This window comes from Zophobas morio, unplaced genomic scaffold (genome assembly GCF_036711695.1).
Source record: "Zophobas morio isolate AGI-343-1 ecotype UQ-CSIRO unplaced genomic scaffold, CSIRO_AGI_Zmor_V1 ptg000012l, whole genome shotgun sequence".
Taxonomy (NCBI): domain Eukaryota; kingdom Metazoa; phylum Arthropoda; class Insecta; order Coleoptera; family Tenebrionidae; genus Zophobas; species Zophobas morio.
In genome coordinates this window covers 28,307,059-28,326,514 of record NW_026972117.1, presented here as the reverse complement: position 1 = coordinate 28,326,514, position 19,456 = coordinate 28,307,059, and the positions used below count along the sequence as shown (strand labels likewise).

At 35.7% G+C, this 19,456-nt stretch overlaps 1 protein-coding gene across 2 annotated transcripts in view; it reads right to left on the bottom strand.

Moving 5' to 3' along the window:
- The window catches only part of Cnga (Cyclic nucleotide-gated ion channel subunit A), a 144,032-nt gene that overhangs the window by 85,595 nt on the left and 38,981 nt on the right, over nt 1-19,456 (bottom strand). The window contains exon 1 of one of the 2 annotated variants that reach the window (XM_064055035.1): nt 16,269-16,388. The exons of the other annotated variant lie outside the window; for it this stretch is intronic. Coding sequence (XP_063911105.1) covers nt 16,269-16,307 — 39 coding nt within the window. The 5' untranslated portion in view covers nt 16,308-16,388. Of the gene's footprint in view, nt 1-16,268; nt 16,389-19,456 lie in introns of those variants that run through there. 2 annotated transcript variants of the gene reach the window in all.

The window sequence follows — 19,456 nt, the reverse complement described above, 5'->3', positions numbered from 1 at the left end:
GAACGCTGTAAATTCACGACTTTCTACCGCAACCGGCACCTGCCAGTAAGCCGATTTGATATCGAGACTACTCAAATATCTCGCGTCCCGGAGTTTGTCTAAAATTCCTGATATTAGTGGAAGTGGATAGGCATCTTTTTTCGTCACCCGATTTAAGCGACGATAGTCTACACAAAAGCGATATGCTCCGTCCTTTTTAGGTATTAAAAGAATAGGCGACGACCAAGCAGACGACGAGGGTTCCACGATACCGGCACGTAACATGGAGTCGAGCTCACGATCTATGATCTCCTGCAACTTCGGAGATACTGGAAAGTTGCGTAGCTTAATAGGCAACGCCTCCGATTCGATCTCGATTCTGTGTTCGACCCCTTTGACGCAACCCAGCCCTGAACCACTAGAAGAAAAGTAAGTCTGCACCAAGTCATCAATCTCGGCACGCTGCTCCGAACTAACCGTAAATTCGCGAGAAGTTTCGACGCTGTCAACACAAATAGGAGAAAAATGCCAGCTACCACTACGTAGATCTGGAACAACACCCATACGCGTCCAAAAATCAACACCGAGAACAAGTGTATGCGGAAGTGCCGGAACGAGAAGCACATCGAGCACGATAACGCGGTTTTCCAATTGAAACGGTGCTTGGATTTTTCCGACGACCTCACAATTCGACCCATCGGCAACGATACAGCGAAGATTTGGATCCCGGTCAATTCTGAGATTCAACGACTTCAACAAAGACATTCCCGCCCGACCAAGAATGGTACGACTTGCTCCCGAATCGAGCAATCCTAACATGGTGACGTTATAACAACTCACCTTCAAATGTGGGCGATTATCCTGATCACTACCTTGCAAAATAAAATCTAAAATTACGCGCATCGCCGGAGCGATTTCCAAACGGGTGGTCAAAACAGATGAGGATGGCGTCGGGAAGTGACCAACTCCCGAGGCCCTTCCTAGTTTCCCGAACGCGTAGTATTTCGAGTTGCGACCGAATTACAACTAGGACACGTACGAACCGTATACCCCGCTCTCTTACATTTGTAGCACGTAATGCCCTGAACAGTCCGACACTCTGCCGCACGATGTCCGACCTTATCGCATTTCCAACAAGACAAAGCCGTAGCCTGAGGTTGGCGACGAGGAAGTGCTGTCGTCTCCACAACCGACACTTTTGGATGACTACGAGTTTTCCTATTCGGAAGAGAACAAGCTAAGTCGGGTTCAACACACTTAGACGTCGATTGAGACGATTTCCCGTAACCGTCCGCCGAATATTTGCAACGCTCCAACCGCTTACAAAGCTCACCAAGTTCCGCCATGGTCTCGGTGGTGGTCAAACCTAATTGAAGTTGGAAAAATGGTTCGAGATTCCTACGCACCACATTGACCTTGACATTCTCCGGTATTGCGCGATTTAGTCGCGAGAAAAGGTTTTCCATATGCGCGATAAAAATACCCACGGTCTCGGTAGAACCCTGACGCCGAGTGCGAATCTCGTCCCACAAGAGTTCATCAAAATCCGGAGGCTGAAACTCAGCACGAAGCTTCGAGCACATCGTCGACCACGATGTCAGCGAAGACCGGTTAGCTCGCCACCAAACTAAAGCCTTTCCAGCGAAAAGAAAAATAGCGCTAGCGACCAAACTGTCACACTCCACACCATAAGCAACACAAAGTTCTTCCGCCCTTTCAATAAACGCGTTGACACTCATATTTTCCCCGTCAAACTGCAAGTTCCACGAACGAAGGTCTTTCGGCCTTATCGAAACAGTCTGCTGAGCCGTATTAGCAGCTTGCGAGTTCCGCGGATTGAGACGCGAAATGAGGAGATCCGTGTCGTCATCGGATTCAGCGTCGTCTTTCTGAGGACTTCTACGAGGAGTCGAAGCAAGCGCCAAGTGGAAATTCACCAAAGAATTTGTCGAAGGTGGTACAGCCTGCTCGTCGACAGTTTTCCTCAGTTTTTCATCGAACGAAGACTTTATCGTTAACACCGTAGTAAACAGCGTAGCGCGTGCTTCCTTTTCTTCGGGTGTTTCACCCATAGGTAACCGATTGACTCGACCGAAAGTATGTACTAGCTGAGCTCGAATTTTGTTAGCCTCGGCCGGTGTGCCGCGAAAAGCTTCCAACTCCGCCGTCAATGCATCGATTTTGTTTCGGATCACCGCGATCTCCGAACCGTGATCCCCCAAACTACCGATAACTAACCCAGTTTGTAGTTCCACCTTGAGAAGACTCCTCAACCACGACCTCATACGATCCACCGTGGTGGCTTCCTTTACCCCTCTAATCTGAAGCTCGTACCTTAAATCGTCCGCCGACAAATAATTAATATCACGACCAGCGAGTCGAAAATCCATGACGTCACTATCCAAAACAGCCAAAGTGCTACTACGAACGTTACCCTAAGCGCCTTTCGACTTTGCAACCCAAACGCGATTCCGTACCGAACCCTCTAGACCTTTTTCCGATGCTTTTTGAGCAGCTAGGCCCCACGTTGGGCGCCAAAAATAGTTCTGTTACGAGCCAAACTCACAGCTCGTTGCCGGCCTGCTAGTGGAGAAGGGGTGAGTTCCTGCGGGTGCAAAGGGTCAGGTCGCTAGAGGTTCGCAAAGAAGAGAGAGCACACTGTTTTGTGTAGCGACGTCGCCAGGGCGCCACCAGTTTTTATTAAGACACAATTACAACAACAAAAAACCGGAAAAATATTTAACTATTGTAATTGCAAGCTGTTACTTAAATTATTGGTTACAATAAAACCTAAGGTCACTAATTAAAAATAAAATAAGAGTGATAAATAACTAAATAAGTAAGCAAAAGGAAATGAGTAAGATATTAATGATAACGATTTAATGCGACTAACGGTTTACGATAAATACGAGCAATACGAACGATAGTTTAATTACGAAAGGCGACGAACTACTTAACGATAAATACGAGCGATACGAACGATGTTTACGAAACGAACAAATTAGTTGGAGTCGTAACGAATAACGATTTGATTAATTATTTCGAGGGCTATGAGATAAACGAAGTAGGCCACACGCTCGGTAGTCCTAGCGTACGTACGAAGTATCAACGTAGAGCGAAGCGTCACAGTCTTACCGATTGTTATTACTAGGTTATGTGCGAGTGCTAGTTACGCCGAACTTCGAAACGTTTTGCGATACAATAAAGAAAAGGTAAGGCGACTAATACTTAATCTTAACGAGATGGAATGGAAGTACCATGGGCACCTGCCTCCTTCGATATCCACGACGAGATGTCGAAACACAGCGGCGTCGCAGCGAATTTCCAGTCGATGTCGAGTCGAGGTTTTTGGTAACTCTCCAGCTGTTCTGGGAGGGCTCACAACTGCCCACGACAGTTGGAATTCATAGAATTCGTTCTCCCACTCGAAACTGGCTCCAATTCTCGATCACGGGAATAGCAAGATCAGCGACAAAAACAAAAAAGCTGCGGATCGACTGCAGCTTCTCCGATGTTAGCGGGATGGTCTAGTGCTCTTAACCCAAAATCCGACAAAGTCGTAGTGCTCGAATGCACTATATCTTTTACAGCTCACAAATGCGCTCCAAGCGATAGCACCTTTTAGGGGACCCAACAGATCCGACGAATGCGATTCCAAACGTAACGCCAAAGAAAAGGTTGCTAGAACGAACTGCAAAAGAGGAAAGCACTAACCCCCAACACCATTCAACACGAAGTACCAAAGCAAAAATGGATTCCCTTCCACCTGCGATGACGTGGCAAGGTAACGAAGCGAGAATTAACGGAAGTTTGGCCCTCTAGTGGCAAACTTACGAAACGTCGAATTCCGACGAAAATCCCTAATCGATGTAACTAATGAGTGGATGCGATGGTTATTAACAAAAGAAAAAAACAAACAAGGCTATCAAGATTCCAGAAATGACGAAGACTCTAGGGGACGCTCCACGGCGTTTGTTCCCACCTAGGTAAGCAAATGAAATTCGCGAACAAAAATAACAAACAGAACGAAAATCGAATTTCAGAGTGAAGCTCTGGGATGGCGCGATCCATCCAGTTCCTTATAGCAAGAACCAAGCTGAAACGATCCAGAAGACCGATCTACAACAGCGAGGCTGAAACACTCATCTGAGCCCCTCCAAGCTCAGAATCATCGCGACAGTCTTGCGACTGGGGGAGTCAAAAGCTCGGGACGAACCCTCCACCAAAGTTGTCCTTCATTGCCACCGTGCCCAACCCAACCACCCATGCACGAAATGACGAAACGAAAAAAAAAAACGAGTAAACAAAATGTAATCCGATCCGAGAATGCCAATAAAAACCGAAATAGCTACTGCGAATTTTCAATTCGTAACAAGACATTCATTTGTTCAATATTCCTTGTTGTGTATATTGTTTTTTTTTTATAAGAAAATTAACTCTCCAATGAGAGTGTCACAAATTTTGACTTTTTTCAGATTTCCACTTTCTCAAAAACTATATTTTTTTTTGTTTGGTTATAATCACCAAAATAATATATATTTTAATTAACTGCAAGTAAAATGCTGTCCTAAAAATTCATGAATTTCGTGAAAATGAGAAAATATCCATGAAAATAAATTACAATGTATATGATGCTATCCCACGTACTCGTTCATAATTTTACGTCTCTATACGCAGACATGAAAAAAATATTGATATTAATTTGTGAGTATAATCACCCTAACAGTATATAAAAGGACGTATCGTGCATCGGTGTCCCTGTTTGGGGGAGAAAAAGTTCTCTTTAAACGTGGATTTTAATATTTTATGGGAAGTGACAGTTAATGTCTGAAAGCTCGTTAACGGCTTAGACGCGCAGCATCTTCAAAACATTTCAGATACTTAGTATTCAAAGAACGCTTAACTTTACATTTTAATAAATGTTTATTTAACATCAAAAATGAATTTGTTTGTCGCTCAAACAGCACAGGTTTAACAACATAATATTGAATTGCAAAAATCTGTAATATAAAAAATGAATACCTTTTGTTCGGATCTCGACAGTTTCTTTTTTATCATTTTATATCAACTTCTAGAATAAGCACAGAGGATTTTCAACTTTGGTTCAATAGTCATAAAGTTTCTTTCAAAATGATTTCATCGTGTTCAATTCATATTCGATATCGCATCGTTTGGGGAAAAAGAGTTTTTGTAATGTGACGTCAACAAAATTTACAACTAAAGCGTGAACTTATAAACTTATACTGCTCAAGTTTCCGTCGGTGACATACGTTTAGTAAATGGGAATCTCAGTTTTTACGAGGGCTACTGACCTCGAAACATCCAATAAGGGTGTTGTTAATTTTTTGTGAGAGTTGAATTCCTATAAAGTCAACCATAATGGAAAGAGGACGTGATAATGTTACATATAACATCTATTATTTTGCTTAATGAAATTTTATGTGATTGCAATACGAAGGAAATACGAATTGAAGTTGCGAATGAAATTAAATTTACTTCGGATTTCACTGTTCTCCAAGGCTTAATAACATCTAAAACTAATTTCCTAATTTCAGATTTTCGAGAATCCCAGAATAGGAAGTAACTCATATGATAATGCAGACAAATGCCGTGTTTCAGGGAAGACTTCGTAGTTTTACTATCCGTAATACTATTATGGTACATAATTTGTGATCGTAATAAGTTCGGGAAACAAAATTTTGAGTCAATTTTTTGACAGTCAGAGAGAAGTAGGTTAAGAGCTTAAAGAAGTAGCGACATACGTTCTCTCATACAGCCTACTGCTGTTCTGAATTATATTACTCACCCGTGAAATATAGAAACAAATACAACATTAATAATCATTATAAAATGCCTAATTAATTATTGAATTTTGATGCCAACTAAATGCAACTAATTAGTGTTAAAAGGCGAATTTATTAAAACTACATCTCGTTTTCAAGCAAGTAGAAACACCAGGCTCCCATAGAAGTAGATTGAAATTTTAAATTTCAATGAATGGTGTCCTGTTTGTTTACTGAGTGCTGGAAGTTGCCAAAATATTTGAAAAGTGAGACTCACTAGGCTCTTCTAAATCCACATTTAATATACTTTGATTAGTCTTCATCCTTTTTCCGAAAAAACATTTGTTCGACATCTAATTCATTTCAAACAAGATTTTGCCATATAACCTTCTGCCACATTGATGGGTTTTCACCCATCATGTGTAAAGTATCTATGTGAATGTTGCTCAGTAAGGTGGCAGCAGTGCGCCTAAAGCAGTGCCCAGTGTTCAGATGCAATTATAGCAATAATTTTTGTTAAAATGTGGCCAATGTTTGCTTTCCAACCTTTTAATTTACACAATTAATTTTACTAGTGGAATGGCAGCAGACAACGAGAATTGTTAGTTATTTTCTTGCGAATTTCCAGATATCTTTTAAATTTTTCTCAATACTTGCTTTCTTCAGGCTTTTTTATAATAAGAATGTACATAGCACGTCGTTTTCTCAATATTGTCTATTTCTTTTTGTTATAGGCAATTTGCTTTGGAAATTTGTATTATATCAACCCTATCATTTAGGTCAATAGTAATCTTCAGGATCGAATACTCAAACCCACAGGCTGATTGGCGATTTTAAATTTTCTGATCGCATAGAAGCTTACATTTACATTACATTTTCTGTTATCGATTCCACATTATTGTTGGCCAACCGTTTTTTAAATGCGTCATACGTGAATTCGTCTCATATTTTTTATTTCGCCGGTAATAAAGTTGAACAGGCAGCATTTGCAATATCCATTTTCCGTAATTTTTCAACCCAAAGCGCCTCTTTGAAATAAAAAACTAATATGGAGCACGTTTTTAGTGTAATTTAATTATTTCATCGATTCCTTTTTTACTTCTCGAGCGTAAGCCCTTCATGACTCCTAGGGACGTAACAAGTTCCCGGTTTCCGTCTGTCTGTCTGTTTGTCTGTCGTCTGTCCGCTGTCTGTCCGCCTTCTGTGTCGATTTTTGTTAGACAAATAACAAAACGTTAAGTAAAATTTGTCTAGTCATCTCCACCAAAAGTTTTATGACGTCACTTCAACATTTTTACGCAGTATTTAAATTTTATAATAATGTACTTTTGTACGTGTGGTTTATGAATCCACCTTGATTTTGTTTATTGCTATTATAATTTTTATTGTCTAATTTTTTCTCTACTTCAGATACATTATGCGAAGTTCGACAAACAGGTTTCGAAGAGAAGGCAGGTAATGGGGCGCTCGTTTTGCAGATGAAAGGAACGAGTTCGAATTTGATCCCCAGGCAATCTTTTCACTTCTCGAGGATAAGTGCTCGTATATAAAGATGAAAATTGTACGGGTATATCCAAGATCAAATTTTATAATTTTTCGAAAAAGCAAAATATGTTGTAGGTACTGTGCTTTAGAGGCCAGGGAAATTCTGTCTAATTAACTTTAGACCAATTTTTATTCTTTACCACGGACACTGTGAGAACAAATTGATAAAATATCTAGTTCACAAGAGATTTTTCGTCCTTTTAGTTACTTGAACAAAAGCGATTCTTGTCGCACTTTCTGTAGGACTGGAATCCAGGGTTTATTTTAATTCCTAATTTCACAGCTAAAATAAGCATCATTAATCTTATATTTTACTTACCGAGCATAAGCTAATGAAGTATTGTAATCGAGTCCATTAGCCGACTCTTTACTTTTGTTTTCTCGACTTTTCATAACCCCTAGAGTAGGAAGAAATAGGTCTCTCGTGTCCATCCGTCTGCCGTCTGTCCGAATTTTTATTCGACAGATAATCACCGAAATTACTGGACGGATTGTTGTCAAATTTTGTATGTTTATTAGGGATATCATGTAGATGGTAAAACGCTAACCAAAATTTAGCCAATCATCCCCACCACCAATGGGATGACGTCATCTGCATTTGTGGTGTATGAATCCGTGTTGAGTTTTCACCCTAGACGTCCAGATTATTGAAAAAAATTCAAAATTTTACAATAATATTTTGCAATTTAACTTTGAAATCGCAAAACCGAATGCTCGGGAATCTTGCAAATGTTTTCGGGTTATCGTAATCATGGTGAATCTTTAATTAAAACTTATTCGATTATTCCCTCCCAAAAAAATTGATGACGTCATTTCAAAATTTTTCTCCGTAATATGCAAAATATTAGGTGACTCAAAGAAAATGAATGAATCAATTTATTTTATTAATTAAATCAGGAACTGCACAACCAAATGCTTTGAAATATTGTAGACGTTTTAAAGTTATCGTAAGCATGGTAAATTTTTAATCAAAATAGATCTGTTTAGCCCCCAAGAAATTTGTGACATCAAATAAAAATTTTGCCGAATAAATCCTATCCAAATATGATGAGTCTATATCTACTTATGATTTATCATTGTATTAAAAGTTTTTTTTTATATACAGGGGGTGAGTCATAAAAATTAATGAATGAGTCAATTTATTTTAATGATTAAATCAGGTACGATCACTCCATTTTCCCGAAAATTTCGAAATACAATACTGTTATCATTAGTATTACACTGCACTTATTCAAAATGATAGATATCGTGTCCTTGCAAAAATGTTAATAAACTAATAACGTTATCACAAAATTTTGTTAAGGGAAAATTCATTTGAAACATACGCGTAGCACGCTTCTTTATATTTAGTTTAACATTACATACATATCTTTATTTTAACATATAACTCATAAAAAGAATTAAATTCACATATTCAAATTTTATAATTTTTGTTTTACAATATTTCAGGGGCGAGGAAGCTTCTGCTGAAATAACCTTCGACCATTTTCTTAATAAACGGTGTATTTTCACACTTTTAAGTATCGGGAGACACAAAACAATATAAATTCGCTGAATTAACACAAATATCCGACATGTAAAGCTTGGGTGCAAACTAAAAAACTGACTACTTAGTTATTGTGTATAGAACGTAGACTTATCAATCTTTCCTAAAGTAATGGTTCTACTTGCTACCAAAATTGAATAAATAAGTAGTTGTATCCTGGGATCTGATACCCAAAAAATAGTTAATAATTTGTATAAAACAAATAAGAATTCAGAATATCAGTGATTCTTTTTAGTTTTGCACACTTTGAAGACAACATTTATTATAAATAATATTACTACTTTTTTGCCATACTTCTCTTTGAAAATTGTTGGTAGTCCCATCACAATATTATCAGTTTTAAAATAAGTGTAGTAATCGCATTAACTTGTTCCCCAGACAACAAAAAACGTCGTTAAGTTGGCGTAGAGGAGTAAAATGTCTTTCTCAGCATCCATTGTTTGCAACGGACACGGAAAAGTCAGACATTATTGAAAGAAAAGGAAATATAATGAGACACTATGGCTTCCAAAGTTTCAAGTTTACGTAATATGACTATCCAAAGCCAGTATGCCAAAAAAATCTCAAATAAATGACAGTATACAGAATAACTATTTTAATAGGAAACTATTTTCACACATTTTGACCAGTCTATCTAAAAATGACTACTACTCCAAGGAGATGGTCTTCTGGAAATCAAAATCACCTGAAAATCGCGCTTTATGTTAGTGTCATGAGAATGATGGCATTTTACATCAGAACTTTGGCAACTAGAGCAGAAATCACCGCTGATTAAAGATTGTCCAAAAATCGAAGTTGATTACAGGATTCAGCGATTTTTTTTAAATTTGAGTGTGAAAGATCTAGATTTATTTATTAATCGCATTAAAATTAGGAACTTAGTAACTCAAAAAAAGATAGAATTAGTAAGTAGTAAGTGATGTCTACAAGCTAATTTGAGAATAATTTGAGTAAACGTAGGTTATTGAGTCATTGTATCGTATTAATAATCTAGGGAACATCCCCCCCGCCCCCCGCCCCCCCCCCCCAAATAATTACAACGGCTACTAACACACTAGACATACCAAAATAATAAATTTTAATAAAAAATTTGAACTTAGATAACCAAACTAATTTTATTATCTCGCTCCATTTGTATCAAATGTATCAAAATTTACATCTAAAGATATTGTGGCTTGGATATAATCTTGGATATATTGTCGGTAAGATCTCGATAAAAGTGGAAACCAAATCATTTAGTTTTTTTATTTACACCGTTGCCATGGAAACCGTGCCTCTAGTCGTTGTATTTGTCTGGAATTGGGTCACATTTGAAGCTGTGGCCGCTGGCAGTAATTCAACTAAGGGAGTTCATTTTCATTTTGCGAGAGGGAAATTGTTTGATTTTAAATAAAAATACTGCATTCAGTTGAAAATTTAATAAAAAAATCGTGCTCTGTCTTACGACGACAAAATTGCAGTGAAAAATCTTGTAATAACCACCCCCGATTTGTTAATATAAAAAAGTGTTCATGGCAAAACGAGAGACTTTCATAAATAGTTTAGTAGACATAACAATATGATAAATTTTTTGTTGTGCGGTTGTGAAAAAAGTTATAAATTAGATTGTTTTGTTTGTCTCCTCAGTACTAAGTTAAAACCAAGGTAGGTACATGTATAAGGGCAAATACTTTTTTACTTTTATTGAATATATATGTTTGTATTTATTTCCGTCACACAATTTCGTCTATTTATTAGTAACAACAACATTTTTTAAGTACTGCCAGACAAAAAAACCCAGACGTTTGAATTTTTGTAATTACCTGCAATTGGTTGAACTTTTGTAAAAAATATTCCAAAAATCGAAACAATGACGTATTCATTAACAGAAAACACAACTTTATTCTAAAATATGTATGTGGAAACAGAAAAAAGTAAAGATTTTTTTGTCTGGCAGTAGATTTTACATACATTTTTTTGTTATAAAGTGTTATGAGTAAATTATTGTATTATCTTGGCAACAAGATTCACTATTCTTTAAATTTTATATTTCGTTATCTAGTTATAGTGCTTTATAGAAATTTATTGCTTCTTGTGTAGAAAACAAAGGGGATTTTTATTTGCTATACCATCTTTCATGCTGTTTGTAGTCTGTCTATAAGCAATCTAATTAAACGGCTAATCTTCGAAACTACTGAACTGATTATTATGAAATTGCGTATACTTTAACAATATGTGTATATACATATAATAAATTTGATGATGTTATTTCTAACTTTTGCTAAGTAAATTTAACTTGAAATTTACATTGTGAGATGGTGCTCTGCGCATAGGATCATCGTAAAAAAATAGTCTAAAATTATTTAGACAGAACTTCTCTCGTCCCTAAAGCACTTTTAATAAATGCAATTTATTAATGTTTTATGACAACCCTTATAAGTTAAAATAAAGATATGTGTGGACTAAGAAAGTACAGATACAAACACCACGAAGGGCGCAGTCCGTGTAGACACGCACAATGTCAAACATATCAATATTTAAAGCAGATAGATAACTAACGGGAAATAGTTATTTACATCAGGGGCGGCTGGTGCCGGGGGGCACAAGAGCACGTGCCCCCCCAAAATTACAACGTCTACAAACACACTGGACATAGCAAAATAGTAATTTTCAATATTTAAAAAATTATCCGGAAATTTGTGTCATAATTATCAAAACTAATTTTTTTATCTCGCTCCACTGTATAAAATGTATCAAAACTTACTTCCACTTGCATCTAAAGATGTGCCTTGGATATATGATATGTTATTTCTGATGAAATGTTGATAAAAGCCGAGCACAGAGACCGAATGGACCGAATCATGACCGATTTAGATGTTTTGTTTACACCGGTGCAATGGAAAGTACACGTCGTGGCCGCTTGATATGCGCCTGATACAACTGGCTTGTGAGCCCATTGCCATCGTGCTCTGGAGGATTGAGTTACTACTGCGGGTTTTAATTTTCCTTCTGGGCGAACACGTATGATAAATATTCTTGGATAATCTTCTCGGTAATACAGACATTCGGAAACAACTGCACACCGCTTATATTAATAATATTCGGGCACATAACGCAAGGGTCGACAAAAATCGCCATATATTACGGCGATTGATAATGTGCATAAAATTTTGTGGAATGTTTGAATTTGCTTTACGTGGACATACCGAAAGTAGGGAATCACAAAATCCAGATATATTTCGAGGTCAGATTGATTTTATGGCTGAATTCGACTTTATCAGATCATTTGAAAGAAGCAAAGGTTTTTAAAGGAACGCCTAAAACTGTCCAAAATGAACTTTTAGATGCCATGAACGCCGAAGGCAAAAAGGTATGTGGAGAAATCCTTTTTTATTTTTATTGAATGTATTTTTGTATTTATTTCCGTCACACAATTTCGTCTATTAATTGGTAATGACAACCTGTTTTATTTCTTCATATTTAACTCATCAATCAAATTGTGTCCCCCCATTTCAAAAGGTCACCAGCCGCCACTGATTTACATTATGAGTGCGGTAGGTAACATTTTGCAGGTTGAGGTCCTAATTTGCCACCCGACGCGAAGCGGAGGGTGGCATGGGACCGAAACCTGCAAAATGCCTAACGCACGAAAATTGTATTCAATTTTTTCGCCGACATTGATTTTATTTTAAAAAATATTTGTTTTTAAAAATATTTTTCGAAATGGTGACAGTTTCTAGACTTGACATTTACTGAAGGAATCTATAATACCGACAGCCACGAGATGGCGCCATGTAATTTTTTTTTAAATAATTCATTTTTTCTAATTCAAAAGTTTTGATCGAACAAAACATGATGTAACGTAGTATTCTAGTATGTTTTCTTTTAGTATTTATACAGAACTTCTTTTATTAGAGCTTCTAGAGGCTAATGCATATTGAATTACTTTGGCACCCAAAGGCGGTAAAGCAACGGTAAATTGATATTTGGTGCGTAAAGTCATTGTTACGCCGCATGTCAAAGGTGTGTGAATGTTTTGTTTACATGTCAGGAGGCGAAAATAGTATATTATTAGCCAAGGTTGCAGAGCCAAGCATTCTAGACCGAGCGCAAATTAGAACCCGAGACGCGCAGCGTCGAGGGCTCTAAGTGCGAGGTCTAGAAGTGGCTTTGCAACCGTGGTTAATATACTATTTTTTTCACTAGTAGAAACCATAAGACAATAAACTGAAAAATAAACGTTCAATTTTTTGACGCAACATGATTTTGTTTTGATTTCTAATCAAACTTGATCTAAATCTTCAACACAAAGAAAACCGTTTATACTTGTCGCCGAGTTAATCATTTTATCTTCTACCGTCTACCAACTACCATGCGTATACTCAAGTAATGTTTGTAGCACACATTTGTTCATTTTTTAAGAAATAATCAAATCAAACACTGCGTACATAACCTCAATTTTTCTTTTTGAACCCGTGGTAGCAAAAGTTGAATTTGCTACCACTAAATGAGTCGACATTTGCATGCGTCCAGGCTGCTAGTGAAAAAAATATATTACCATAGCACATGTTCAATTTCGATTATTTATGTTTATGCATCGAAAGAATGCAACGAATAAGCACATAGCAAGCTGCCTGATTTGATTGATTTTGCCTCCTCAAAACAGAGCAGTCGACTAAAATTATTAATTAAGCTATTATGGAGCAAAAGTTGCTTTAGATAAGTAGTTGTTATCATGAAAATTCTTACTTTATCATTATCATTAAATGTTGATGACTGTAATCTAAACTTTTTGAGAAAATGGGGAGAATTATTCCTGAGCGATCTTCGCTTTAGTGATTCAACATTTTTAGAGCACAACCACCAAGTTTATTATATGTTTGTATTTTTGTACTGGTATAAAATATGATGATACAATTTGGATTTTTTTGTGATAAGATACCGAGGATAAAGATCAAGGCGGAGTCATAAACCAAAAGTACAAATATTTAATTGACGTTTACAAAAAAATTAAAGGGACTTTATCAAATCACTCCATTTTTCCCAAAAATTGAGTATGCAGAACTGTTATTACAAGTATTATTCTGCATCTACGCAAATAATTTTTCGAAATCGTACCGTACTTCAGGGGCGATGGAAATTCGGTCTAAATAACGTAAGAGCAGTTTTTTATAAGTAGAAAAATAATCCATTTAATTTCCCTAGCATTTCTGCTATGGTAGTGTTAAAATGAAAATGTTTGTCATTACGAAAAATTATAGCTATCGTACCAGACTATATCCGATCGTGACCTGGTACGTACGCTTATTCCATAAAGGGTCTAATCCTTTGAAATTGGACGAATAACGTCTTAGATCGTTCAGAAATATATACAATAAAAAGCATACCCAATGTATGTACAAAACGTTTTTAATTATTATTTACTTGTTATGTAATACAGCACAATGGAGTTCTATTTCAAAGAATGCAGTCAAGCTTTTTTGACAAAGATATTAGACGTACAGTTGCGGCCGTTGGAAAGTATCATATATTTAGCCCATTATTTGAAAATTTAACAATTCGTACGTCATAAATTAGGTTTTATATCAAATTTGACAATATCACTACCACCTTTCGACATTACAGTGTCGTACGTCATTTTGGATTTTGCCAAACCATCTATGAGATGACGATATGAGCTACCTGGCGTCCCGTTAGAATATGTGCAAGGTCATAGATTCAGCTGGTGCTTTACAATAAAATATTAACTTTTGTTGAAGTAAAATTTTATGCTTTACGACACTGTTTTCAGTGACATTTGAAGTGATATTTTAGAAACTTCAGAGCGGTTCACAAGGACAAAATTTTAGACATGTCAGTGTAGTACTTTACAAAGGTCACGACTGTAGTGTATACATATAACGGTGTTCAATTGAAAAAGTAGTCAAGATGGCTTTGTTTTTTTCAGTAGAAGGAAACAGATATGCTTCACAATGTTCACAAAAAAATAAAAGCCACTTTGATGACTTTTTCAATTGAACACCCAATATGTAATGCATACAAATAACAAAAGCAGTGATTTTGATTAATACATACAGTAATAAAACAAAAACAAATCAAACAAATTCATATTATTTTTGAAACTGTCAAATCTGACATTAACAAAATGAAATAATATTAATTATTTACCAATTTTGAATAAATTGGTGGTGTAGATCAAAGAAAGGAAGCTAGTAGAAAACGAGTTTGACCTGATGAAATCATTGAACAAGTAAGAACTTTAATGGAGGAAGAATCAATGATATCAGTTCGGAAGCTCTCACAAGAAAAGCGTCTTAATTAGATCTGGATATTGAAATGTAAGAGAAAGATCTGGATATGTTTCTCTACAAAGTACAGCTATATGACAAAGTCTTGTCACCAGATTACAATAAAAGAGTTGCATACTGTACTTGATTTGACGTTGTTCTCAGATGAATCATGATTTTATTTTTCTGGATACGTGATGTGAATGTGGAGAATTAATAATCCCAATTTTATAAAAGAAGCTCTCTTGCATTGGGTGGCTTACAAATGAGAACAATGGGGCCCATCTTTTTTAAGCATACTATCAATGCTGAAAATACTGAAATAACATCACGGTTACTTTCAACAGGATATTACCCGGCCACATGTACCTTGAGAAACCTTAGAAATCTTAAGAAAAGTTTTTGACAACATGAAGAGACGTGTTGTCCTCAGCACTGAAAAAGAGGTGGGGCATTTTCAGCATCTTCTGCAGTTCTAAATATGTTGTTTGTTGATTTAATTCATATTTACGTAGTGAACGAAGTTAGAAATGTTCTTTTGAGGTTGAATTTGTTTATTTTTGTATCAAGTAAAAACGTGCCTTTCGATTTTCATGGCCAACTTTGATGACAATAATGTTTGATCATGCGACAGTACCAATATGATTCTGTTAAAAATAAAGCAATGGGAGGCTTGACTGTTTTTAATACAGACTATACGTGTCCTACCTCTTTTTCCATTTAGTTTTCGGCCAAATGGCAATTTTTCTGTTTTCTGTACCTTTTTATGGAAAGGAAAAACAAAGTTTTCTTTTAACGGGGAATGCGTAATCTTCCGCTGCCAGACAGTGGGGACACCTGTATGCGGATATGAATGTCGTGGTTCTAAGTAACAAAACAAATTTGCTGACGTATATCACTCTTAGTATGGTGGGTACACACGAATATGGCATTCTAATCATTCATATACTTATATTCCATTGATTAAAATAACAATAGACTACTTTGAGTGCGAGTTTTGTTTCATCTAAACTTAGAACAACACAGAATAACCGAAAGCTAAAATATATAATCAAAGATTTATTCTTATTTTAGTCCCGGTGCACTCAAATCGTTAAAAATATTTGTGCGTGAATTCGTTTTTCAGCTTATAAAGCTCCTTATACCTACCGTAAAATTATCAGCAATATTCAATTTAACTGTCACCATTTCATTTTTATTTAAAAAGTTAATACTTTTCACTTTCGTTCCACCTTTAGCTTTAAACCAACAAACTGTCACTAACAAACATTATGTGGTGGCTCGAAAGCTTCGCATGCGAGGACTGACGACAAATTTGTATCACGTGCGGGCTAATATATTTCTAATTGCAAACACGTTTTGTTTATGCGACTTTTTAATAGTCTCACGTACCAGAATTCACTTAATTACATTGGTTTCCATTTCAATACTAGACTCCAATATTGTTTCAAAGTGTTGGATATGCCGAGTGCAAGCAGCGAGAATATTAATGTTGTGGAGAAGTCACCTATTTGATATTTCATAATTGCTAGCTTGTATTAAACGAATAATTGATTAGACGCATTTTTGTTTGAAGTTAGTCCAAGTTGTGAATTAAGTAATCTAATCAATCCATACCCGCATATTCAAATGAGGTGGAACTGAAACTGTTCGACTGAAAAGTGAAATTTGAACAATTAAACCATTAGTGCATTCATTTATTAAGCGGGGTTCATGAAATACTATTTTGCATATTTGGCAATGCCAGTGAGCGGTCATTGTTACTAATAACTGTAACATGCACTTTTAGATCAAAGGACACACTATCATATAAATTAAATAAACCATATAAGTAAATAAAAGTTATGTGCAAAGATTTAATTTAGAAAAAAAAATATTTACAAGTTTATTAATACTTTCAGTTCTTTGAGAATTATTTTAAGAAGACTATTTTAGCACTTAGTTGTCTATATTAATATACGTATAAAGTCGGCTCAACATTCCTTGTTTTTCAAATTCTTTTAGATACTTAAAAAAAATAAAACCGCTAAAATAAAAGCAAGACTTTACTTCCACATTTCTTTTTTCAATTTTTTAATAATTTAATCTCATAATATAAGTATTGTAATATTACAACGAATGTTTTCTCGACGTTTCATGATCCCTAGAGTACGAAAAAGTAGGTCTCGTGTTTCCGTCTGTCTTACGTCCGTGTCGATTTCTATTAGATTGATAATAATTTACGAAACTACTGGACGGCTTGTTGGAAAATTTTGTATGTATATATGTTAATCGAAATTTGTCTAATCATCCCTCCAATAATGATGGCGTCAATTCAATATTTTACGCAGTAACAGATCTTAAATTTTATAAAATAATTCCTGTAGTTGGGTTTATGAATCCACCTTAATTTAGTTGAATATTATTATATTTTTTGTTTAATCCTTTATGTACTTTTAGCAAATAGCACGAATTTCAACTCGCGGATCTCCTCGAGCACCAGCTTTGCAAAATACAGTAATATTGCGCCCACGTATACTTAATGGTACTAACAAAATAATAAAAAATAATATTTGTACCATTTTGCTCAATCGTAGCTTAATTAATTAACTGGTTTTCTCTTCTCTTTTGAGGAGACAGAATCAATCAAATTTCATTCTGCATATCTTGATCTGCAGCCGCTGATGCTTGCTATCTGTACGTGTTTAATAGTCGAATTCTTTCGAAGTATCAACATAAACAGTCGAAGTTAAGCATGTACCGAGAATACATTTTTTCCGTTGGCTATCTACTTTAAATATAATCCATATTTAAGACCCCGTGGAATTTGCATCTAGATTTTATAATTTTCCAAAGATTCGTTGGACTGTACTTCAGGGGCGAGGGAAGTTCTGTGGAAATAATCTTCGACACTAATTTTTTTTATTCAATTTTGACATGTTAAACGGCAATTATTGACTTCATAGCAACTGTGACAAGTGATTCTTTAATCACTAGTGAATTAAAAAAAAATTAAATCAGCGAATCATAATAATATTTTTATTTATTAATATATTAATTTTATAACAATAATAGGTAACAAAACCTTTTTTTAAGTTGCCAATAGTAAGACCATAATGATGAGGATTCTACTTTTGTTGATCGTTCGGAAATGTAAGCCAAGACGATATTTTCGTCCACCCCTTTTGCTTGCTTTTGATCCCTCCATCAGCAAAATATGTTGTATTCTTTTTTGTATAAATCTTTTGATTTCTGGGGAACTAACTTCCCCACAGCCTTTTCTACTTCCTGTAGAATTGAATCAGGTACAAAAACTTCTTTTTTTCACTAGCAGCCATGACGCATGCAAATGTCGACTCATTTAGAGGTAGCAAATTCAACTTTTGCGACCACGGGTTCAAAAAGAAAAATTGAGGTTATGTACGCAATGTTTGATGTGATTATTTCTTAAAAAATGAACAAATGTGTGCTACAAACATTACTTGAGTATACGCATGGTAGTTGGTAGACGGTAGAACATAAAATGATTAACTCAGCGACAAGTATAAACGGTTTTCTTTGTGTTGAAGATTTAGATTAAGTTTGATTAGAAATCAAAACAAAATCATGTTGCGTCAAAAAATTTAACGTTTATTTTTTCAGTTTATTGTCTTATGGTTTCTACTAGTGAAAAAAATAGTATATTAACCACGGTTGCAAAGCCACTTCTAGACCTCACGCTTCAGAGCCCTCGACGCTGCGCGTCTCGGGTTCTAATTTGCGCTCGGTCTAGAATGCTTGGCTCTGCAACCTTGGCTAATAATATACTATTTTTCCAAAGTTTTCTCCCATTTCACACAAATTTTCACAGAACAAATTGTTGTTTACAGTTTACAAATAAACAACTAGGCACCAGGGCAACGAAACCCGCTGACCTCTGCAGCCTCGATTTTGCTAGTTTTCGGTGTAAAATTTTAATTCTTGATTTAAGCGGGCTTAATTTTGTCAAAATTGAATAAAACGTTGTATACACCAGGTGAGTTAACGTTTTCATTCACTCGAAGAAATGAGATCACGCGCACGCAGTAATATCGTGAATAAAAACGTATTTAACTCACTTGGATTTTAATCCTCCACGATTTAGTTTTTATTTATGCACTGTTTATGACACTAGTGTTTTAAAAATGTTGAAAATTTCTCATTAAACTCAAATTTCCTATATCAAATTACAACGTTATAAACTTTTTACTGGAGGGAAACAATAATTTTACAGTGCTTCGTTTTCAAAATTTTAGGAAAATTATATCATGACGCTTTCAGGATTTCTTATAGAGTTTAAAAAATAATATTGTTACCAAAGCAGGAACAATATTGCATTT